The following is a 25,578-nucleotide window of genomic DNA, read 5'->3' on the forward strand; positions in this document are numbered from 1 at the left end:
AAGTCCCCTCCCTACAACTCATGAATTAACAACAAGGTCTACTCGATATAAATGAGGAGTTAATGAAACCTCTTCGAAGAAATCTTTCAAAAAATTATCAACGAATCCGAAAGGTTCCTTATTAGACCATGGTATTTGATTCGCCAAATACATCATTGTTCTATATTCTTTCATATGTATGGCGCAACCCGATCCGTGTTTTTCAACTTTATAATTCCTTACTTTTTTTTGAATCAAAATTCTAAATGCAAATGAAATAAATGAAATAGAAATAGATAAATAATATAAAAATAATACTATTATATATTAGAATATATATAATAGAATAGATAAATATATAATAGAATTAATATTCTAACATCTAATATAAATTATATATTATAAGCTCAATAAAATAAGAAATTCACCCTTGACAGTAATATATGTTGTATATGTAAATCCTAGATGTGAAAACAGGTGTAATTCGGCCCTGAAATGAAAAAAAAAAAAGAAGGGAATATAGATGGAAAAAGAGGGGAGAGGTTGGAGACTCAAATGGTGGACATGTAAGCATGATAACTTATATGTTGTTCTATATCTCTATGAATCTAAGAACTTTTGCTTGCATTGTATTATTTGGTCTACGTACCGGAACTGATAACATTCGAGATTATGCAGGATTATACGTAAAAGATCCTTTTTGGCTCTCTCTTTAGCTCTATGTCTCTTATCTCTAGGAGGTCTTCCTCCACTAGCAGTGTTTTTTCGAAAACTCCATTTATTCGGTGTGGATGGGCAGCCTATATTTCTTGGTTTCAATAGGACTCCTTACGAGCGTTGTTTCTATATCTTGTTATCTTAAAATAATCAAGTTATTAATGACCGGACGAAACCAAGAAATAACCCTCACGCATGTAAATTATAGAAGATCCCTTTAAGATCAAACAATTCTATCGAATTGAGTATGATTGTATGTGTGATAGCATCTACTATAACAGAATATCAATGAACCCGATTATTGCAATTGCTCAGATACGCTTTTTAGTTTAGCTTCTAGTTAGCTTCTAGAATCTATTTCTTAGTTCAAGGTCCTCTTTACTAACTGGAATCAAAGAATTAGTAGATCTGTTCGCCTAAAATGGGAATGGGTGGGATTATGAACTTATAATCTATAATCGATGATCGAGTCGATTCCATGATTATAAGTTCATTCCATACCGGACTGCACTGCACCAAAATAGGGCTATATACATTCTCATTATGAGAAGGGGTCATTCGAGCGTATCTAAATAGATACTATGTTTATATATGGATCCCTACGTCGTTACATTCCATTTAGGATTAGGAATGGGCGTAATCGGGCCTTCTTTTTACATATCTCTTGGTATTTGGGTTTTCGTGGCTTATCTTCAATTAATAATTTAGGAAACTCCATATAGATTATCACCTGAATTAGATCCAGTCTTTTTTGAATCTCTATACGTGCAATTCCCTCGACACCAGAAGATAGTCTCATATTTTTTTGTACATAATTCTTGATATAGTCTCTTATTTTTTTATCTTCTTGTAGACCCTCGGAATACTTTTTCGGTTGTGCAAACCAAAGAGAATGATGACTTTGGATTGTACCAAGTCTGAAACCAAGTGGATTTATTTTTTGTCCCATAATCCTCCACTACTATATATTAGGTTCAATTCCTACTGGATGCACGCCAATGGGACCCTCCAATAAGTCTATTGGAATTGGCTCTGTATCAATGGAATCTCATCATCTATACATAATGAATTGGTGTGGTATATTCATATCATAACATATGAATAGTAAGAACTAGCATTCTTATTGAGACTCGAACTCATAGGGGAGAAAATAGATCTTTAGTATTTATTGTATCATTTTATTTATTTAATTATCCTTTCTATTTAATTAGGTCGTCAATAGAGATTTTTAGTTTGTGTTTTCCTAAAAGAGAACTCCTTTATTATAACTAAACTAACTAGTTGTAACTTCAATTCATAGATAAAATTTAACAAAACAAAAAGGGTTCTTTATCATTTTATTTTTAATGATTCATTTCTCATTCTTTTGTATGATTTTTATGAATCTATAAAAAATGCTTATTAATTGATTGAATAAATGAATAAAAAATATGATTTTTAGAGATCACAACTTCAACACCACACCCAAAGATTTCAAAAGATTTATGTAATTTTATATTAATAGTTAACATTTTACGTTTGTTTTAAAATTTATCAAACTAACTAAATATTAAGTTGTATCCATTACGTTATATAAAAAACATTTCGATTCCTATCATAATTGTACCATACTTCAAAAAAGCTTTTTAACCGCATTTAGACAGGCAGGCCATTTTCTTTTACTTTCTTTCTCAGTAATAAATAAAGTTTGTTTTGGCGTTATTACTTTCCCGATTCTACATGCCAACTTGTAGGTAGGGTTAATATTGAATCGTTTGGATAGAACAACTTATAATAAAATAGTCAAGACAATTAGTGATTATATCAATGTCTTCAAAAATTTATCCTCCTAGATTAAAATTTTGTTAGAAGAGAATTGATATCCTCGTGAAGTGAATTAGAAATTAATTTCTCTAATTTTTAAGCTTCACTTATTTTCCTTTCTACCAAAAAGAAAAGAAGTTCACAATTAGATACACCAACCATGATTTAAATCCAGAGTCATATTCGCACCAACCAAAATTTAAGAAACTTCCCTCTTCTATCCATTCTAAAACACTGTACGTAGAGTGGATTTTTCATTGGAAGAGATCAACTAAACAGAGACAAAAAAAAATAAACAGAGTTTCAGGCCTTTTTAAGGAAATAGCAAAAAAGGCTCAATACGAGAAAAAGGAAAAGAAAAGAAAAGCTCACATTAATTCATTTAAAAGAACACTAATAATCCCATAGCAAATTTTCTTCGAAACTGTACCGGCAATCTTCCAAGCTTTGAAGCCATGGAGGAGTGTAAAACAACCCATCCACTGAGTCTATAAACATGAACTCATCCTTCAACTCGACCGACTCATAACTCGTCCCAAGACTCGGCAGCTCCACTATCTCACTTAACTCATCCGACCCTGAAGACAAATCCATCTCAGAAACCAAAGACGACAACGACGACGACGATGACAATGTGGAAGAAGAAGACGGAGGAGAGTCGAATCGCTCCATTTGAGCAGCTTTAGCCGCGGCGGCTTGTACGTCGCGGGGTGCTAAAGACACGGGCCGAGGCAACGAGTTAGCGAGTTCAGGGAAGTTGAGAATCGCTGAACTACCTTTGACACTCAAAGCGGCGACGTCATGCGCGCGAGCCGCCATCTCGGGTGTCGGGAAAGTACCGAGCCAAATACGCGATTTTTTTCGCGGTTCGCGGATTTCGGATACCCATTTGCCCCAGTTTCGCATTCGGACGCCATGGTAAACGGGGTGCTTGCTTGAATCCCTCGTTCTTTTAACCTTGAGAGTGTTGGTTGAGTCAAGGGCGGACTTAGTACGTGAATGAGTTGACCCAGGAGATGAAGGTGATAACGGTGGAGAAGAGAACGAGTTGGAGCTGCTCTCTGTCTCGGTCATTTTTCTTCCCTCTAAGTGGTGATTGACAGTAACTGACTAACCCGCCGCCAAGGAGAAGTAGAATCTGGTTCTCAAAGAACAGGGGAAGTTGAAGGAAAGTACAGATATATGTTACGGGTGGAAGAAGAAGAAGAGAATAGAAGAAAAAGAAGCCAATGGGAAGTGAAAGTACAGTACAGTTTTTTTTTTTTTTGTGGGGGGTTTATTGTTCCTCTGCAAAGGTAAATGTTGATTTAAATTAATGAATGAAAAGACTGTGGGTGAGCTTTTTGAAGATGAGATAGTGAGAGAACAGAGCCACTTGGAGCATAGACAGGCAAGGAAAGGGATGATGGTAAAAATAATATTAAGAGATATTTGTTTTGGGTTATGGATTTAAATTGATTTTATGTTTATTTTAATCCGATTATTATGGATTTAAGTAAAGGAAATTTATATAATGTTAGTATGTACCATTAAAATTAATTATTATGTTCATCACCTTTATTCCGGGTTTATTATTTATTAGATTTAATTATGAAGTGAAATTTTAAATTTTAACATATTTTTATATTTCAAATTTTATTTTAAAAATTTAATATTTTAGTTTTTAAATTTAAAAGGTTTAAAATTATATATAATCGCGTAAGATTTTTAATCAAAAATTAATTATTTATATTAATTAATAGTATTATAAAAATATAAAAATTAAATTACGTTAAAAATTAAAATATAGAAATTAAATCTGAAATTTTAATAATGAAATAGGGAAGAAAGAAAGCAAAGTGCATGGAAGGAAGATATTTTGCACCTTCCTTTTGTATATATAGTTTATATATTATGGTTGTGATTTATGGTTCAAAAAGGTAGCTACTAGTACTTCATAGAATTATAAAGGAAAAAGAAAAAAAGGAAAGAAACGTAAGTCGTGAATCACGTGAGAAATAAAGAAACAAGAATTGTGTAATAAATAAAATTTTGATTTAATATGTAATTTGATATATGAATTATAGGGTAATAATGGTATGAAATAGTAACGTCATATTATTTGTATCTATTTTTTAATAGTTTTATATCACATTGGTATCTTCGTCTTGAAAAAAATTAAATTCAAATTAAACCTAAAATTTGTATTCTAATATAACCTTTTTAAACTAAATAGCAAAATTGAAACTCACAATGAATAGCATATGAGATAAATTCCCAATAACTCATACAATACTCACAAGAAATGGGTCACTCTTGCTACACTCTTACATACAAAACTTTGACCTCCACAGTTTCTAACTCTCTTGTCTCTTTACCATTTCCCCCCTCTTATTTCTCTGTAATTTATGCAAATGTATCCCCATCACTAGTTTCGTGCCAATAATACAACTCTTTCCTAATATAAAAGTGTATATATTTATAAATTATTATTGGATAGCATAATAGTGTTTACCTTTGATTTTTGAGATTGAAGATGATGGTTGAATATAAGTATAATAATTATTCTTAATCTAATATATGTTTGAAATAGATAAAAGTATCATAATAATTTTTATACTAAAATCAAATTATATTTTATTCTTTTATTAAAAATATAAATTAATTCATATATATTAAATCAACTATCTTTATTACTACTAATTGTTTTAACTTGTATGTAGAATTTTGGTAGTTCTTGATAGGTTCACTGTAAACACTTTCTAATAAATTTGTTAGATTATGTATGGATAAAAAACAAAACTTGAGGACGACATTTAATTGAGGTCACAAGTTGGAAGCAGCAGAGCAGCCTTTTACCGATACGTTTAATGGGTCTGAATTGGCCTACTTAAGAGTAAATGCTATCGTCTGATGTTTTCACCACCCAATGAGTTACAAAGATACAAACAAGGGCTTTTTTTTAATTTCTTTTTTCAATATAGTAAAATGATTAATTATATATCCAAATACGTTTGTTTAAAATAAATTTTAAAGCTGATTGAAGTTTAATTTAATTGGTATTTTTATTATGATAATGACTTAAATATATATTATTATTTTTATTTAAAAGTTAAGGATTATAAGTAAACTATTAAATATATTTATTTTCATATTTAATTAAAAAAACACTTTTATGAATAATTGGTTTTATCATGTGAAATTAGTATATCTGAGTACTAGGGCTAAAAGCTGATGACTGCACTGCACATTCTTAATTGATGTTAACTGTTAATAAATACTATCCAAATGGCGATGGAGACAGTGAAGTCATTGCGAAGCCAACCATTGCTCTGAATTAAAGTGAACACGTTTTCAATGAACCACTTAAATTGAGGAAAAGGAAAAATTTGAATATTAGGCCAATACCTCAGTGTGGGTAAAATTAAGACAACGGGATGATTATTATGACTTGGGGTTATGTGTAAGAATGTTTAGTGTGTTGTTTGATCTCTCTATTCAAATAACACAATGCTATTATGTTCTTAGTATATCATCAATTCAAATCATTAAAAATGATAAACAAAACATCAACATTTTAATTTGTTGATACGTGTTATCAACTAGGAAGAAAATGTAATGGAGAAAAGCTGTAAATTCTCTGATACTCATCAACGTTGAGGTTTGCTTGCTTTACGGCAGATGGTGAAAATTACATAAAACGACAAAAACAAAAAATTCCCCACTAGGTTTACACACACACTATCTATCACAATAACCCTTTTTCTATCCTTCTTTAACTTTCCATAAATATATAAGTTTATAACTTTCTATTTCTATGTAAAAGCCTATAAGCATCGCCATCACCATATTTCATCTCTTTTTGTTCTTTTTTAGGTTAAAAGAAACAATGGGGTGCTTCCAGGATTTTCCCCTCGTGCATTTAATACATTCATTATGAGACAAAACAATCTTATAATTAAGGATGGATTATCCAATCCTTTTCTGCCATATATTCTATATATGAGTGGCTTAGCTCAGCCCTCTCTCTTTCACACAGTCTTAAATAATTATGTTGTTGAATGCTCAACAAAAGTTTTGCTAATAGCAGATAAAGGGCAGTGAATCAAATCTTTTGAAAAGCAAAGATATATAACAGATGGCACAACTTTTTCATTGCCTACGTGTTCATAAAATCCATCGTATATTAATTATGAAAAAACATAATTTATATGGGATAACTTTTATATAATAAAATACTTCAAAAATATTGCAGTCTGATAGTAAGGCATTGCATTAAAAAGAAAATGTAAATTTGAATCTTCGATATAAATATAAATAATAAGATAAATATTTGGATAAAAAAATTTAAGTTTCATATGAACTTTAATTTAATGTGTAATTTAATATATTAATTTTAATTTAATGTGATTATATACATGAAATTTCGATTCAATCTTAAATTTTGATTTAATTGTACACATTTAAATAAATACATCAATTTATTTGTATATTAGATAAATATACTTATTTGTTTATGCAAATTGTAAACATTAAATGGTTCTAGAATGATAATATTTGTTGTTAGTGATTTGCGAAAACTGAATAAAATAAAATATCATATAAAAATTACACAAAATCAAAATTTTTGTAGTTTTGAGATTTATCCTATTTTAAACAACAATTTCGAGGTGATTATGATATAAATGGTTAATATATCATTTGGTAATTGAGTTTTATTAATGTTCAATTTGGTATTTAAGATTTTTTGTCTCAATTCCTTACATGAATTTGGTTTCAATGTTCAATTTTGTACCTAGATCAGATGATATTACGGGACAAAAGAAAAAAAAAGAAGAAGCTCAAGAACCAAATTGAACATTGAAGCTAAACTTAAGTACTAAATCTTAACTCTATTATAAAATAACAAAGCATCATGAATTATAAAAGGATAAATATCAAAACTATACATGAATTTTGATCTAATGTACAATCTCATACATAAAATTTGATTTTGTGCGATTTTTATACATAAAATTTTGATTTTATTCAATTTTAGAAATAACTAACAACATTGTTGTAAAATTGGCACCATATAAACTGCATAAATAAACAATTATATTAATTTAATATTAGAATAAATGTATGTTTTCAAATCTTAAATGTGTACAATTAAATCAAAATCAGATTTCAGATATACTTATGAATCACAATTTAAGTTTCTTAAGTATAATTACGTCAAATCAAAATTCATACATCAAATTAAAATTTATGGATCAAATTAAATTTAATTCTTAATTAATTAGGCAAAGTTATACATTTAATTTATATAATAATAAATGTTAGAAAAAAATAGTGGTGAGGCTTTATAGACAAACCCACTTGGGTATTTCCATTTTCGTAGTGGACAATTTAACTTTTGTAGACAGTCCCAAATAATCTGCATATATATATATATTTAAACGATTTTTTATATTAATTTCATTATAGATTATTATTATATTTATTTTTATATAATGTGTAAAGTTATTCATAACTCCTTTTAACTTTTAAATAAGAGAATAATATATTTTAGTGCATTTAAATTTACATCCTTTTATATTGACAATAATATCAATGTGAATCGAATTAAGACTTAATCACTAAACTTAAAATATTCAAAAAAATAAAAAAGGATATTATATATTGGACGATGGATATGAATGGACGGCCACCAATATGGGACATCAAAATCTTGAATCCCGCCACATCCTATGTCTCACTTCAATATAATTTAGACGCGTTTACGCCATGTGTTTTATTAACATTTATTTGTACTTAAAAAAAGAACAAAAATTGATAGCTCAAACTATAGGCCCCATTGCTTTATACGTAGCATTTGCCCTTTCGTTATTGTTACTTTTTTTTGTCTTTTTTTATTGATGAGTTTTCTTTCAGTGTCTTGAATAAAAATAAATTTGATTGAAATTGAAAATTGGTAATTGGTAATTTTTTCTTAAAAGGATAATATATATTCTTTGTCATTATATTAATTGCTTTGCAGGAATAAATTAGGAATATTCACTAAAAGATTTGTGTTAAAAATTAGATTAGATTATTAACTTTTTTATGAGAGTCGAAGATATAATTTTTTTTCTTCTTTTAATCAATGAATTAAAGGGCTTTTGATGTTGATTAGCTAATAATTGTAAAAAAAATATCCGAAATTTTAGTAAAAATAATTTAGCCAGTGAGATTAAACTCATTAAAAAAAAATTTACAAACACCAAACTCTAACTTTATTAAAAGTGAAACCAACTTTCTCTCTGTTCTGTTTTTGGTCGGTTTTTCAAATAAAACACAATTTTGATTGTATGTCGAAAGCACTGATATCATCCGTCGCGGTGCATGTTAGATTCTCTGTGCTCATTGTTATTATTTTTTGTCTCATTATTTGGGGATTATTATATCATACTCACAATTTTATTAATAATTATCGATAATTATTAAGTATAATGATAAAATATATTGTATTTTTAAAAAAAATAAGAACTCAAATTTTAGAGATATATTATTAGAAGGGACAACTATGAACTTCAAACATGAATCTTGAAGAACATATTGTTATATATTGAAAGTGACAACCGTGAACCTCGAACATAAAGAGACAATAATTAAATTATAGCATATTTTTTAATTGAAATTATATCTAGGATATATCTCGAATCAAACCATATAATTTTAGTGAGAGCCCACATATAATGAGATTCAAATATGAATAAATCTAAACACAACTCATACATAATTTAGTACCAACACTCCAATGGCAAATATAGTATGAATTATAAATATGTTTCTTTTCCTTTAACAGTCCAATCATAATATCGAAAAATATAGGTTATCTTTTGATACAACATTAATAATAAGATAACATTAATGCTATATTTGATAGGAGTTTTATTTTTCACAATGTTTTAGTATATAACTTAGCAATAAATTAACTTCAATTAATAATTTTGACTCACTCATATTACTTATTTTTGGAAAAGAGAAGGAACTTTTGTTTATTTTGAACAAGTATTATTTTTTCAAGAATTTTTTTATCCATCTTTATAATTTCAAGTTTAAAGTTATATTTACTATTTTTAATGCATGTTTAATTATTAATGAACTTTTTCTTCATATTATTATACTAATAACCAAACCAAACATAAGAATTAAAAGAAAAAACCTAGCAATATCATACACTCCCCAATTTATAATGTGCCAAAAAGACTCTTAAAAAATTGTATCAAGAAATTCTAAAGGTATAACTATTAAAGTTGGTGGGATTTAAGTAGACCATTCCAACGGTTAGTATTGGATATGGATTTTTGTACTTCAGGTTGATTTGGTCCGACCTAAATTTAATTTAAATAATAATTTATTATTTTTAACAGTAAAATAGAAATTTTTAGGTGGATCGAAAACGATTCTAAAAATATATATTTTTTAAACTAAAACTCTGCATGATCCTATAAAAGTTGGCTAAATTTAATTTATTTACCCTCGTAAGATGTGATAAATTTAGTATTACTTGAAATCTTTATTTTTTCTAATATATAAACTCATGCCACATAGATTGAATATATAATTTCTTTTAGGTATACCATTGGCATTAAATAGAAATTGACCTTACGTTCATGCCTTTTACCCCCAAAACAAATTGTGCCCAATATCTATCAAGGTGTCATGGGTTTCATACTTACTTTTGATGATAATGAACCACTAGCTCCTTTGGTTGTTTGCAAATATTACGATATTTTGAATTTAGAATGATTCTACCTTTGATATTATTATATTTAATTATTAATTTTTCATAAAATTATATTTTTACATCAATATTTCAATATAAAATTGATATAATAATAATTTTAACTCTCAACATTTATACATCGTATGTAGAAAAGTAAAGCTGCAAAAAAAAAAAACCCAATTAACACTACGTGTAAATATTGTTGAGGATTAAATTTTTAGAATTAAGACTAAATTGATATAATTTATAAATATTGAGGATTAAAATTGTTATTATACTAATTTTTAAAAGTTGTCGCCCTTTAATTCTCTAATGATCGAAAAAGACAAATTGAATAATCGGGCAATACTTTGTTACTTCTTCATAATTTGATGACAAAAACAAATCTACTAATAATTGGGATAGCTATTAGTGTAGTTTATCCTTTTGATTAATAAGCCATCTGGCATAATCAGAAGTGATACCTAATAACCCTAAAAATGACAATACCTTTGGATTTATTTCATTGTTTTTATTTTTCCAGCCAGAGACACGCAAGTTGTCAAAACAAGAGGAGGAAAAAGAATACTCAGAAAGTGAAAGTTCCTAGAAAGACAAAGAAACTTCACCAAATTTGTGAATAAAAATTAGCCAAAAGTAACAAAACTCATAGTCCACGGTACAGCAACAAGTAAAACAGCAGTACCGAACAATCATGTTTCTTTTTCTCTCCCCTAAATCCTCCAATCCCATTTCTACAGATTTTCTTACAAGGCAATGACATATGTTTGTTTTTCACTGAGTATGACAATAATTATGTAATGATAAAGAGATGTCAGCATGTTTTTCACGCCATAGCCTGATGACCATTTATCCTGTGTTGTCGGGTTAGGGTTTGCATGGCAGGCAGAGACCCCCCATGTGAGTGACAGTTAACGACCCTAGCTTGACTATGTTTATCTTTCTACAATACCTTGGTTCAATCAAAGACTCGAAGAGTTGAGACAGTACATGAACTTGCTCATGGCTGTTGCAGTTGTTTTTTGTTCTTTTTTCTTTTTGGACCACCGGATTTCTAAACTTATTTTTGTTTCAACGAAACTTTGTTGGTAAAAGTGCGGTACAAGTTCCTATACTATAGAGCGGAGTGCATTTTGGTCCTTGTACTCTTAAATTCAGCCCAAAGGTCCTTAGAAAATTGAGTAAAAAGGTGATTTTTATACAAAGATGAAGTAAACGGGCAGGCAGAATGAGCTAATTGCAAACTTAGCCTTTGGTAATAATAAATTATTTCATTTAAGTTTATTTTTAAACCTTTTTGATTAATGGAAAAATTTTATTTTTGGCCGTTCTAAAATTTTAATAATTTAATTGAAGCAGAAAAAATAGCATTGGTTTTCCTAAAATTTTATAATTTTATCTCAGCTCATCCCTATTTTCATAACAATTGAAAAGGAAAAATAATTTTATAAGGGGGATGTGATATTAATTTAAATAATGACATGTTTACCTAACTCATTGTCGCTTAATTTGAAGTACCGTTGCATTTAACAGTTTTATTCAATTATTACAAAAAACAATCATTTTACTCGTTTTTCTAACTAATAAAGATTTTTTTTGCTCATTTTAAAGCAAAATATATTTCATACTATAACAGTACAAGGACGTGTACAATACTTTTACCATACTTTGTGTGCTTTCTAACAAAATTAACATGTTTTTTAAAGGTAACATTGACATGGTTTGTTTTAACTAAATTCCCGAGCAATCAATTTTCATATAAAAAAAAAATGAAAGGTCCAAGGCTAACTTAAATACAGAGCAATGAGTCCAGACAAAATCAGGTTCATTGTGAGCCCAAATTACATGAATGTGATCTAGTGTAGACAATCTTAATGCTTGTAGATGTTAAAAGGACCTGAAACCGCAAAACTCAAGCAAGCACAAAAGCTGACTATGCAGACAAAGAGAATGAGCCATATTGGGCTCCAAAGCGGTGTAGTCTGGAAAGGCAAGCATAAAAGGACTTCTTAGAACCCTTATGACGTTTACTGTTCATTATCTCTATCAAAGTTGCATGTTATTTGGCTCGATTGTGAATTTGTTGTCTGTTTAGGTTGCCTTAAGTATTTTGGTTGTCTGTAAAATTGAGAGACAAAACTTAAGTTTAATTCAGGAACAATACTGATTCATTGAGAAGTTTGTTGACTTCAAATAAATTATTTGAAAAGAAGGGTGTTGGGTCTCTTTTAAAAAAATCAGTTTTTTTTAATTAAAAAAAATTAAAATCCATGAGTTTTCTTTTTCTTTTCATTGGATAAAGATATATCTCTTGGAAAATGTAAATTTATACAAAGCAATTACATAAAGGAAAAGAAAGCATTAATTAGAAAAAAGAAACCAAGTACATAAAGTATAATACAATATAAACTAGATTATCCTTTTCAAGCGTTAAATGACTCCGACATTGCTGTCACTACGAAAAACACTACGTAAGTGTTTGAACTACTTGGAATTTTGGGACGTATATGATTGTATGACTTTAAAATAAACGAAAGTCGGGAGCCAAGAAACTATTATCGTGAGAATGGTGTTGACTATTGCCCAGATCATCATGGGTGATATTGTTGCCATCGAGTAATAGTAAGACACACTTAGATAAGAAAGCGGGAGAAGTACAACAGGAATTATAAGAACCGGAAGCTCAAATGCTAAAATATTAATAAACCAAAACAATAAATACCATAGAGGATTCATGATTGTTGTACCAAATTGTCTTGATCCTAAACCCTAAAAGGATTCATCTTGTTTGTTGACAGCGAGGGGAAGAGTAGTGTTTGAGATGGACATACTGTGATCACCTTCATCTTGCAGAACACCTGCCGGTGGGCTTAAACATGATTGGTAGATTGCTGTTATAACCAGCGTCGTAACCACCAGTGTTGCATTGATCATGAACCGATAATTCATTCCTTGCACGAATCATCGTCGTACATACTACATACTCTTTCAATCCAACTAGTTTTTTTCTTGATGCGATTAATCTTGGCAGTGGTATCATCATCTTCGCCACTCACGTTCAAGCCTTGTCTTTTAACCTTTTGCTATGATTTCTCCAGCTGTCAAACCTTCCGAGTTGCTAGCTTTTACATCTAACGACCAAAAGGAATCTAACGACCGTTCTATTGCCTGCGTAGAAACAGCCATTAATAAATTATCAAAGGAATATACGCAACTTACCAATTGGAGAGTTGCAAAATGATTGTATAGCACTCTTTTAAGTAATGCAAAGTGATGAATAAATTGGGAGAGTTGCAAAATGACATGAACCACGAACTATCATTTATTTGAAAATTGCAAAAATTTAGTTATGAAGTATGTCTTAATTGCTTGACCTTAAGTAAAAGAATGATGCAAAGTGATGGGTCTAATAAGATGAAAAACAATCTTAACCAATCTCAATAGCTATTTTCTACGGGATCTACTCTACTCTCTGTACTATTATTTATTTACTGTTCAGGCTTATGAATATTATTTTTGATGGATTTAACACCCATTTGTAGAATCATAAAAGACAAGGCTCGAAATAAGTTACGATACAAGCATAGCCATTGGAATTGACATAAATCTAAAAAATATCTTCTTTTTTTTGTAGAAAATACACAAGTTCAAGGAACTAGCTACAATAAGGCTGACAGGAGCCTATATTAACCATTGCTCGATGAGCATCTTCTTCAAACAAAGATCGAGCATGATCAGGTGGCCCGTTAAGATAATTAGGAACAACTTTGACCATGCAATCTACTGATCTATTATGCTTTCACGGGACATGCCGAAACTTAAGTTACCAATCTTATTTGCATAAATCAAGTATTAAACGAAGTTCAGAAAGGTTATCATCAACCACAAATGTAAAATAATAATAATGGTATCAACTGTCGAAACCATTTTTTTGAAAAACGAAATCGACTTTATATTTTGGAAACGAAATGAAAAAACGGGAGTCGCCACCAATCCTTTTTGATGAGGTGTGATCGGGTCACCTCGTAAAAGTGGTTATTTTTAATAAATGATTTGATTTATTTAAACAACGATTTTGTTCCGCAAAATTTAGAAAAACAGATTCGGGAGTCGGTTACGTACGAGGAAAGATTAGCACCCTCGTAACGCCAAAAATTGGTTCCTAGTTTATTAATTAGTGTCTTAGTGTCGAAAATTGAAAACTTGAAAAACTTTAAAATACGATCCCTCTTTTTGTAAAAAAAACTCGAATGTTAAAGACCTTCTCGTCTCGAAGTAATAAAATGTCACATCCAGTAAGTTAGGACACGACATCTCGAACTTTTGAGAGTGAGCTTGCCTTTTATTTAAAATTCGTGTATTTTAACCTTTTTTAAAAGGATATTTGATTATTTAGGGTAATGAGGAAAATCGAAACCCAGTAAGTTAGGGCACGATCTCTCAAACTTCCAAATACCGAACATTGCCTTTATTTACAAAAATCTTATCTCGAGGCATTAAGATGTCATATCCGGTAAGTCGGGGCACAACACCTCGAATCTCAGAGAGTAAGCATTTTATTCAAAACTCGTATTACGATTTTAAAAGAATATTCCGTTACTTAGGTTAAATGAGAAAAATCAAAATCCAGTAAGTTAGGGCACGATTTTCTCGAATTCCCAAATACGGAATATTGCTTTTTTGAAAGAATTATTTTTGTCGGGTAAATGTTAATATAAATTCATAATAAAATAAAATAATGAAGAATGAACAAACAAATAAAAATTTTGATATTAACAAACATAACAGAATAAAGATAAAAGGATAATAAGAATTATGAGAACAACGAAGGAGAAATAAAACGAACTAGCAATGTAAGAGAAAATAAAATGTTAATAATAATTATAATAGTAAAAATAATTATAGTAATAATAGTTAAATAGGAAATAATAATAATAATAACAACCATAAAACAATAATAATAAAATATACGTAATAGTAATAATAATGGTAATAATAAGAAAAATATAACAATAGTAAAATAATGATATTAATACATAAATATAAATAGAGATATAATACCTAAAATATCTTAACAACAAAAAATATAAATAGATAAGAAATACAAATAGATAAATAAAAATTTGATAAATAATAAGAAATCAAATATAGATGAGAATATAGTAATAGTAATAATACCATAGTAAAGATAATAATAATAAAAAGTAATAATAATTTAAGTAATAGTAATAATAGTATCTTAAATAATAAAAGTGAAAACAATAGTAATAATAATTACAAAATGATAGTGATAATAAAATAAAACGATAAAGACACTAATGTTAATAGTAATAAAATGAAAATAGCAATAACAGTAATAATAATAAAAACAGTGATAATAATAATAAATTAATTTTAATCATAAAATAGTAAAAATAACTAAAAAGGAGGCTAAATTGAACATAAAATGAAAGTTCAGGGTAAATCTGGAAATAAATAAAAGAGGAAGGGACCGATTTGAGCACGCGAATAACAAGGAGGGGCCAAAAGAGAAATAATCCCCGCCCTCCAAAACGACGTCGTTCAAATAAGGCCCAAATTGAGGTCCAAACAAATTACAGGGTCAAAATTAAAAAGAATAAAAACTTAATTGTAAAATCATAGAAAAGTGGAAGGACTAAACGCGCAAATAACCCATTAACCAAAAACACGCGGATCCTGCCCTTGGAGAGGGGTAAGATCGAGTCGGCCTCCCCAAAACAAAGTCATTTTGGTGTCTGGGGAGGCCAATGAAAATGGCGCCGTTTCTCAAGTATTATAAAAGCAAATTTTTTTAATAAAAAAGGGGGCTCCCTCTCTTATTTCTCTCTGGCCAAAGCCAGAATCCAGGGAAGGGATGGCCGTGGGGTCGTCGTCGCTGGCCGCCGCGTGCGATGGTCGGAACTCCAAGAGGTGCCTTTTTTTGTATTTTTTATATGCTTTTAATATAAGTATATGTCTGAGGGAATGGATTCGAAAATAAGACAGAAATAAAATAAAAAAAAATCACCTTAGGCTTTCGATTTCGTTTTTTGGTATTTTGGTTCCCTGATTTGGTGCTATTCGAGTGCTTTTGTATCAATGAAATCACTATTTTGTTTGTGTTTTAAATCTATTTTGTATTGGTGAAAAATTGCCGAATGTTACAAATTGATTAGGCTTGGCTTTTTAAAGCCATTTTACATGCTTTTTGCTTATTATTTACTGTCCTTTCTTCATTTAATTTGCAGGTGCAAGTGGAGGACAGTGGTGACGCGACAGTGGCGGTGGCCGACTGACATGGGGCAAAGGCAGCAACAACTAGGTTGATTTAGGGTTTTTTTTTGTTTTATTCTTTTGGGCCGTTTAGTTGGGTTTGTAATGGTGGGCCGATGGTTGTTTGGGTTTGTTTGGGCTTTAGTTGGTTTAGTTTGGTTTTGGGTATAATGAGGATGTAAAATGGGCTCGGACAATTTGGGCCTTTTACATCAACAATATTCAACTTAGATTATATTATAAATATAATAAATTTATTTATTATTACTCATTGTTAATATTATAATTTATGAAATATTAATTTAAGTTATTTTAAGTAATTAATATAAATTATTTTTAAAATTTAATTTAAATAGATAAATTATATTTAGCTTATATAGTTAATATAAATGAGAGATAAAATTGTATTTAGACACTCAAACTAGCTTTAGAAAAGTAAAAACGAAATTTGAAGTTTTTGATTTGACTTTAAAAAAAAAGTTTTTAAAAGCTAATTCGGCTTTTAAAAAAATAGTTGCTTTGAGCTTTAAATGGGATAAAAAAAAAATCCTTTTAGACATCAACGATGAACAGGGTTTTATTAAGATTTATTTGAATAGACTGAATATAGCTGTTTTTTTTTATGAATTTTTCATTTTTTAGAAAATATTTAGACAACAATATCGATTCGTTGAAAATTTTGTTAATTTTGAATCAACAATACTTAGAAAAAGGAAAATATTTTTTAAAATTAGAAAACAGGATGGTATTGGTTATTCTTTGTTTTTTTTATTCGTTGCAAAGGACAAAGATATCCGTTGGGAAAAGTAATCTTGTTTATTAAATTTATCCAAATCAATTACATAATTTTTTTACCCAAGAGAAAAGATATTAATCCAGAGAAAATGGAAAAAAAAGTACATAACATAAGAGAACATATAAACTACATTGACATTCGCAACCGTTGAATGATTCCAACATTATTCTAATTGCCGAAAAGTCTGCGTAATTGTCTGATTTCCCTGTACTTTGGCCGCTTCGATAACCATACGCTTCTAAAAACTATGAGCAACGGGAGAATAATGGCTGTCCACATGACAACAAAGTTGATGTTTGCCCAAAACGTGGAAGGAGATATTATTGTCATGCAGTTGAAGTAGGAGACGGATAGATAATAAAGCGGGATGAGAAGAATACTAGGTACATTGGATAAAAGCAAAACGGTTAGAAGAATTGGAAGCCCAAATGCTATAAAATTGAAAAACCAAAACGCTAAAAACAAGTTGGGATTCATGACTGCTGTACCAGTTTCCTTTGTTTGTTCACCGAACACAACTCTAGTACGATACTCACTGTAATTGTCGTGAAAGAGTGTAAATTTAGTAGTCGTAGTAAGGTTTGTGGTGTTGGTGGGGATAGTGTTATCACCTTGCCAAAGACCTCTTGGTGGGCTTAAAGATGACTGGTAGATTGCTGTTATGACCAGCGCCGCTACCACCAGTGTTGCGTTGAGCATGTTCTCCGACAACCCATTCCTTGCACGAATCAACTTTATTAATGCTCTTTCAGGCCTACTAGTTCTTTTCTTAATGCGCTCAATCTTGGCGGTGGTGGTATCATCGTCTTCGGCGCCACTCATGTTCAACCCTTGTCTTTCAACCCTTTCTATGATTTCTCGAGCTGTCAAGCCTTCCGAGTTCTTAGCGTTTGCATCTAACCCATAAAAGGAATCCAACAACAGTTGTACTGCCTGCGTAGAATATTATAAATAGTCATTAATAAAATGATCAAAGGAGCGCAACTTATTATTATATTGCATATATACCTGATGTTGTTTTCTTGTAGCTGCAATGTGCAACACAGTGTTGTCATCATCATCTCTCCAATTCACAACCTTTCTTTCCAAATCCTTGCCTCCTCCACGACGGTTCTTTCGAAGCCATCCATGTAAGAGATTAAAAGCGTCGGTGTGGTCGTTTTTCAGAGCAAGATGTAATGCAGTCTCGTTACGAACCGTGACATCCTCAACGCATTCAGGGCAAGTTTCAAGGAACTGGAATAAAAGATTAGAGTTCCCCACTGCAGCTGCACAATGGAAAGGGGTCATCCCTTCCCTTCCTTTGACGCGAACCAGATCTTTATCGGTCTCCAACAGTCGAAGCACTAGCTTGGTATGCCCATTTTTTAAGGCCAAGTGCAAGGGGCTAAACCCGTCTTGGTTTAGCTTCCGACCAAACGAAGGCTTCAAGTTCATCATCTCCATTGCAAACTTAATTTGGCCTTCATTTGCTGCTATGTGAAGTGGAGTATCGATGAAAGGAATCTGATCAATATGCTCCAACATGTACGGATCCTTTCGAATTAGAGCGTACAAGGCATCAGTATCTCCTGTTCCAGCTACTTCTCTCAAGCTTGGATCCATGCTTTTGTTTCTTTCTTTAAATGATGAAGAAATTAGGAGAGTTGCAAAATGACTATCCTTATTTGAAACCTCAACTGATTTAAAACAAGCTTATCCGTCAAGGGTAGATTTATATTGAATATAAATATCGAATATTTAAAAAAAATGATTAATATATCTATATTTGACGAGGGATATAAATCGATGGCCGCCAATCATAGACTTCAAAATCTTGAAACCCACTCCCTGTTTCTCACTTCAATATAATTTGGACGCATTTTCCCCACTTGTTTCAAGGCAAGTTGACCAGCTTAGCTTTCAAATATTTTACTCTAAAATTTATATTTTTAGTATTGTGGCAAAAAATTACTTTTAGAAAATAAAATATTTATTTTAAATAATATGTTATAAAATATATTTTGTGTATTGGTATGTGTCTTTTTTTAATATTTATTTTTAATATTTTACTATATTTTGTCGAACTTTTTCACGAGCAGTGTATCAAAAATTTTAAGATAATTTTAGAAAAATAATATTTAATTTAGAAACAAATTTATTAAGAAATATCAGTATTAAAAACATATTTTAAAATATATAATTTACTTAGGAATATCAGTTTAAAAATAAGATGTTTAAAATTTTGAATTATGTACATTCTTATCATTTTGGTGGATATTTTAATCAATATTTTTTGAAATTAAAATTTTTTCTTGATATATATTGATCATAAAATAAATTTTTATAAACATATCAACTTTTCAGTTAAATAATCGAAGATATGGAATATTTTTAATTATAAACTTTTATCAACTTTTGCTTTACACTTCTTCGATCATTATGAAACGTGGAAAATTTTATTAGATAAATATATATATACAGAGGGCTTAAAAAACTAATTGAGATTTATTTGACCTAAAAAAAGGATAGTTGTGTCTTGACCCCATCCCCATAGCTGTGACATAGAAAAGATTCAAAAAGCATGGGCTCCATTATTATTATTATTTGGTAAATTAAAATAGCGGTACGCGATACTATTAAGATAACGTATTAACCTATGTAACACTAATTTAATCTGTTTATACTAAATGTTGCACAAAATAAGATTTCAGTGAATTTTATCGTCATAACCTTAGTAATATGATCAGCAATTGTATTGTGAGTTCTTGGGATATGACGAAAACAAATCTTCTAATCTCGACGCATCATTCGATGAATAGAGTGTAATTCTATCAACTAACTATTAGCTGCTCCTCCCTCTACAATCATCCCATCAAAAGAGTGTTATTACTCTCAATCTCTAACATAACCCTTCTAAAATAACTCTCGCATCAATATTAAAAACTTCGTCTTTACTTAGCAACATTGAGAACCCCACAACTAATTTTGTTCATGAATTTAACGAGATTTGAATGTTTTCTCTTCTTTATATTATTATTTTTCATTGTTTTCCTGTTTTATCACAAATAGCCCAGAGTATGGGTAGACATGGTTTGTGTATTTGTAGTGATGGTATTGGGTGAAAGAATACCCACCGTTTTTTCACGCGTCTAATCATTTAGGACGCCGGCTTAAGTGTGGTCCCACGGTTAAGATTCTATTCTCTTTCCAATAATAGGACCAGCTCGGATTGCACCAATCAATTCGAAGGTGTGGAAAGGCCAATGGGATGAGCTGGTTGACAACTTGTGGTGGGTTGGATTTGGATAAGTTTCTTCTTCTGGATATATTCTCATATGTTAGGATGGTTTTCCACGTGATCTATCGGACAGTATTGACTGTTTGAGTGTTGATTGTTTGCACCAAAAATAATAAATAAAACCAATTATAATATTCAATTGAGAGGAGTGCATTTTGGTTCTTGTACTCTTAAATTCAGCCCAAAGGTCCTTAGAAATTGAGACTACAAGGACCAATTATTTCATTTAAGTTTTTTTTTTAAAACCTTTTTGATTAATGGAAAATTTTTAATTTTTCGCCGTTCTAAAAATTTAATAATTTAATTTAAGCAAAAAAAATAACATTGATCTTCCTAAAATTTTATAATTTTATCTTAGCCCATAAATTTTTTTTATTTCATAAGAATTGTAAAGGAAAATAATTTTATAAGGGGGCTTAATTAAATGATAGATATTAATTTAAATAATGACAAGTTTACCTAACTCATTGTTGCTTAATTTGAACCGTCGCATTTAACAGTTTAATTCAATTATTACAAAAAAAAATTCATATTACTTGTTTTCTCATTTGAAAGAAAATATATTTTATACTATAATAGTACAAGGACGTGCACAAAATTAACATGTTTTTTTAAAGGTAAAATTGACATGGTTTGGTTTAACAAAATTCCCGAGCAATCAATTTTCATATAAAAAAAAAATGAAAGGTCCAAGTCTAACTTAAATACATAGCAATGAGTCCAGACAAAACCAGGTTCATTGTGAGCCCAAATTACATGAATGTGATCTAGTGTAGACAATCTTAATGCTTGTAGAAGTGAAAAGGACCTGAAACCGCAAAACTCAAGCAAGCACAAAAGCTGACTATGCAGACAAAGAGAATGAGCCATATTGGGCTCCAAAGCGGTGTAGTCTGGAAAGGCAAGCATAAAAGGACTTCTTAGAACCCTTATGAGGTTTACTGTTCATTATCTCTATCAAAGTTGCATGTTATTTGGCTTGAATATTAAATCGAAAAAATGTATTGTCATCTTTTTATGTAATATTCAGATTTAATTCCACAACATTATCGATTTGTTGAGAAATTCATTAACTTTGACTGAATAATATTTTGAAAACATCTCTAAAAAAAAAAGAATCGATATTTTCAGAAACAGGAAATTATTTTCTAAAATTAGAAAATAGGATGGTTGGCTTTTGTTTGTTTTTTCTTTTCGTTGCAAAGGACAAAGATATCTGTTGGGAAAATTACTCTTATTTATTAAATTTATCCAAAGCAATTACATAATTTTTTTACCCAAGAGAAAAGATATTAATCCAGAGAAAATGGAAAAAGAGTACATAACATAAGAGAACATGTAAACTACATTGACATTCGCAACCATTGAGTGATTCCAACATTATTCTATTTGTGGAAAAGTCTGCGTAATTGTCTGATTTCCCTGTACTTTGGCCGCTTCGATAACCATACACTTCTAAAAACTATGAGCAACGGGAGAATAATGGCTGTCCACATGACAACAAAGTTGAGGTTTGCCCAAAACGTGGAAGGAGATATTATTGTCATGCAGTTGAAGTAGGAGACGGATAGATAATACAGCGGGATGAGAAGAATACTAGGTACATTGGATAAAAGCAAAACGGTTAGAAGAACCGGAAGCCCAAATGCTATAAAATTGAAAAACCAAAACCCTAAAAACAAGTTGGGATTCATGACTGCTGTACCTGTTTTCCTTGTTTCTTCACCCAACACAAATTTAAAACGATACTCACTGTAATTGTCGTTAAAGAGGGTAAATTTAGTAGTCGTAGTAAGGTTTGAGGTGGTGGTGGGGATAGTGTTATCACCTTGCCAAAGACCTCTTGGTGGGCTTAAAGACGACTGGTAGATTGCCGTTATGACCAGCGCCGCTACCACCAGTGTTGCGTTGAGCATGTTCTCCGACAACCCATTCCTTGCACGAATCAACTTTATTAATGCTCTTTCAGGCCTACTAGTTCTTTTCTTAATGCGCTCAATCTTGGCGGTGGTGGTATCATCGTCTTCGGCGCCACTCATGTTCAACCCTTGTCTTTCAACCCTTTCTATGATTTCTCGAGCTGTCAAGCCTTCCGAGTTCTTAGCGTTTGCATCTAACCCATAAAAGGAATCCAACAACAGTTGTACTGCCTGCGTAGAATATTATAAATAGTCATTAATAAAATGATCAAAGGAGCGCAACTTATTATTATATTGCATATATACCTGATGTTGTTTTCTTGTAGCTGCAATGTGCAACACAGTGTTGTCATCATCATCTCTCCAATTCACAACCTTTCTTTCCAAATCCTTGCCTCCTCCACGACGGTTCTTTCGAAGCCATCCATGTAAGAGATTAAAAGCGTCGGTGTGGTCGTTTTCAGAGCAAGATGTAATGCAGTCTCGTTACGAACCGTGACATCCTCAACGCATTCAGGGCAAGTTTCAAGGAACTGGAATAAAAGATTAGAGTTCCCCACTGCAGCTGCACAATGGAAAGGGGTCATCCCTTCCCTTCCTTTGACGCGAACCAGATCTTTATCGGTCTCCAACAGTCGAAGCACTAGCTTGGTATGCCCATTTTTAAGGCCAAGTGCAAGGGCTAAACCCGTCTTGGTTTAGCTTCCGACCAAACGAAGGCTTCAAGTTCATCATCTCCATTGCAAACTTAATTTGGCCTTCATTTGCTGCTATGTGAAGTGGAGTATCGATGAAAGGAATCTGATCAATATGCTCCAACATGTACGGATCCTTTCGAATTAGAGCGTACAAGGCATCAGTATCTCCTGTTCCAGCTACTTCTCTCAAGCTTGGATCCATGCTTTTGTTTCTTTCTTTAAATGATGAAGAAATTAGGAGAGTTGCAAAATGACTATCCTTATTTGAAACCTCAACTGATTTAAAACAAGCTTATCCGTCAAGGGTAGATTTATATTGAATATAAATATCGAATATTTAAAAAAATGATTAATATATCTATATTTGACGAGGGATATAAATTGATGGCCGCCTATAACAGACGTCAAAATCTTGAATCCCAATCACTATTTTTAAGGCAAGTTGACCAGCTTCGCTTTCAAAAATTTTACTCTAAAATTTATATTTTTAGTATTACTTTTAAAACATAAAATATTTATTTTAAACATTATGTTATAAAATAGATAATATATTTTGTGTATTGGTATGTGTTTTTTTATATATTTATTTTTATTATTTTATTATACTTTATAGGATATTTGTGAATCCTTTGGCTCTCTCCACGAGCAATAAATAAACATAAGTTTCAAAAATTTTAAGATAATTTTGAAAAAATATTTAATTTAGAAAAAATTTATTAAGAAATATCAGTATTAAAAACATATTTTAATATATATAATTTACTTAGGAATATCAGTTTAAAAATAAGATGCTTAAAATTTTGAATTATGTACATTCTTATCATTTTGGTGGATATTTTTAATCAATATTTTTTTAAATTTTAATTTTTTTCTTGATATATATATTGATCATAAACTAAATTTTTATATAACATATCGAATTTTCAGGTAAATAATCGAACATATGGAACATTTTTAATTATAAACTTTTTATCAACTTTTTTTCACACTTCTTCGATCATTATGAAATGTGGAAAATTTTATATCAAAATTTTCTTAGATAAATATACAGAGGGCTAAAAAACTAATTTAGTTGTGTCTTGACTCTATCCTCGGGCAATTTATTAAAAAAATCTCTTTTATAGCATTATTTATCGAAATGGCCGGACTTTTTGATTATTTATCAGAAAATGGCCCTTTCCGATAAATAATCAAAAAGTCAGGCCATTTCGGTAAATAATAATATAAAAGAGCTTTTTTTAGTAAATTACCCCCTATCCCCATAATCTTGGATATTCAAATACTTGGATCTCAGTGAATCTTGTCGTCATAATCTTAGTCATATGACCAGCAACTGTATTGTGAGTTCTTGGAATATGACGAAGACAAATCTTCCAATCTTGATGCATCATTCGATGAATAGAGTGTAATTCCATCAATTGCTCCTCCCTCTACAATCGTCTCCATTAGAAGAGTATTATCACTTTTAATCTCTAACTGACAAAACCCCTTCTCCCATGCTATACGTAGCCCTTCCAAAATAGTTCTAATGAAGATTAAATTTGTAAATCATATACATAATTTAATGAGATTTGAATGTTTAATAATTTAATTAACGTTGAAGTCTAAATGAATTGAATCGTTTAATCCTCCAGATGATTTTTTATCCCAAAACTTGTTTTCTTGTTTTTAGGAAAAATTATATTAGGTGTGGATTTTGTTTTGCTCTTCTTTTCATTGTTCTCCTGTTTTATCACAAGTAGCCCGCAAAATGGGTAGACATGGTTTGTGTATTTGTAGTGATGTTATTGGGGTGAAAGAATACCCACCGTTTCTTCCACGAGTCTAATCATTTAGGCGCCGGCTTAAGTGTGGTCCCATGGTTAAGATTATATTATCCTTCCAGTGAGCCAATTGGGAACTTGTGGGGGGCTGGACTTGGATAAGTTTCTTCTTCTGGATAAATTCTCAAATGTTAGGTTAGTTTTGCACGTGATCTATCCGACAGTCAATTGACTGTTTGAGTATTGATTGTTTGCACCAAAAATAATAAATCAAACCAATTATAATATTCAATAGCAGCAAGTTGTTTAACTACTTCCTCCTCGAAGACCAAGCATGTATTGCAATCTCGTAACAGGATAACCACCTTAATCTTTCATCTTTGTTGTCCACCGTTCAACTTTCTGAAACACTTGCAAAACATCTCCCCATTCATTGGCTTTCAATTCATACAAATCATTACCCGATAGTATTTTGACTCCAATTTTGTAAATTCCATTATCACCCCATAACCCCACAGTAGCATTGTTTCTCATTCCACCCACAATACATTTTTCAAGCCACTTCAAGTTCTCTCCATCAATGGCTCCCTCTACTACTTTATTCTCTTATCTTTTCTG

General features: G+C 30.6%; 3 protein-coding genes across 5 annotated transcripts; all 3 read right to left on the reverse strand.

Annotated features, from left to right (window-relative positions):
• Nucleotides 1-2,697: 2,697 nt before the first annotated feature.
• LOC108469151 (dehydration-responsive element-binding protein 3-like) lies at nucleotides 2,698-3,885 on the reverse strand. Its single transcript, XM_017770039.2, has one exon. The coding sequence runs from the start codon at nucleotides 3,571-3,573 to the stop codon at nucleotides 2,893-2,895; it is 681 nt and encodes a 226-aa protein (XP_017625528.1). The 5' UTR covers nucleotides 3,574-3,885; the 3' UTR covers nucleotides 2,698-2,892.
• Nucleotides 3,886-17,301: 13,416 nt separating this feature from the next.
• Nucleotides 17,302-19,065, reverse strand: LOC108468346 (ankyrin repeat-containing protein BDA1-like). 2 transcript variants are annotated; one of them, XM_053031558.1, is made up of 4 exons: nucleotides 18,309-19,065; nucleotides 17,912-18,233; nucleotides 17,789-17,835; nucleotides 17,302-17,679 (listed from the first exon to the last, which is right to left on the reverse strand). In XM_053031558.1, exons 1-4 carry the CDS (start codon nucleotides 18,903-18,905, stop codon nucleotides 17,539-17,541), a joined length of 1,107 nt encoding a protein of 368 aa, XP_052887518.1. In that variant the 5' UTR covers nucleotides 18,906-19,065; the 3' UTR covers nucleotides 17,302-17,538. The 2 variants fall into 2 exon arrangements, with proteins under 2 accessions (XP_052887518.1, XP_017624724.2); XM_017769235.2 differs by having other exon boundaries at nucleotides 17,302-18,233; nucleotides 18,309-19,049.
• A 2,732-nt stretch (nucleotides 19,066-21,797) lies between these two features.
• LOC108467803 (uncharacterized) lies at nucleotides 21,798-23,499 on the reverse strand. Of its 2 annotated transcripts, XM_017768585.2 has the most exons (4): nucleotides 22,806-23,177; nucleotides 22,409-22,730; nucleotides 22,286-22,332; nucleotides 21,798-22,176 (listed from the first exon to the last, which is right to left on the reverse strand). In XM_017768585.2, exons 2-4 carry the CDS (start codon nucleotides 22,617-22,619, stop codon nucleotides 22,036-22,038), a joined length of 399 nt encoding a protein of 132 aa, XP_017624074.2. In that variant the 5' UTR covers nucleotides 22,620-22,730; nucleotides 22,806-23,177; the 3' UTR covers nucleotides 21,798-22,035. The 2 variants fall into 2 exon arrangements, with proteins under 2 accessions (XP_017624074.2, XP_017624073.2); XM_017768584.2 differs by having other exon boundaries at nucleotides 21,798-22,730; nucleotides 22,806-23,499.
• Nucleotides 23,500-25,578: the final 2,079 nt, after the last annotated feature.

This window comes from Gossypium arboreum, chromosome 8 (assembly GCF_025698485.1).
Source record: "Gossypium arboreum isolate Shixiya-1 chromosome 8, ASM2569848v2, whole genome shotgun sequence".
NCBI lineage: Eukaryota > Viridiplantae > Streptophyta > Magnoliopsida > Malvales > Malvaceae > Gossypium > Gossypium arboreum.

Excerpts from the sequence above, each read along its gene's own strand:
- LOC108467803 (XM_017768584.2), bottom strand. The coding sequence starts at position 22,619 with ATGAGTGGCGCCGAAGACGATGATACCACCACCGCCAAGATTGAGCGC.
- LOC108469151 (XM_017770039.2), bottom strand. The coding sequence starts at position 3,573 with ATGACCGAGACAGAGAGCAGCTCCAACTCGTTCTCTTCTCCACCGTTA.
- LOC108468346 (XM_017769235.2), bottom strand. The coding sequence starts at position 18,905 with ATGGATCCAAGCTTGAGAGAAGTAGCTGGAACAGGAGATACTGATGCC. Across the intron at positions 18,234-18,308 it reads CTACAAGAAAACAACATCAG|GCAGTACAACTGTTGTTGGA; the intron begins GTATATATGCAA and ends TATTCTACGCAG.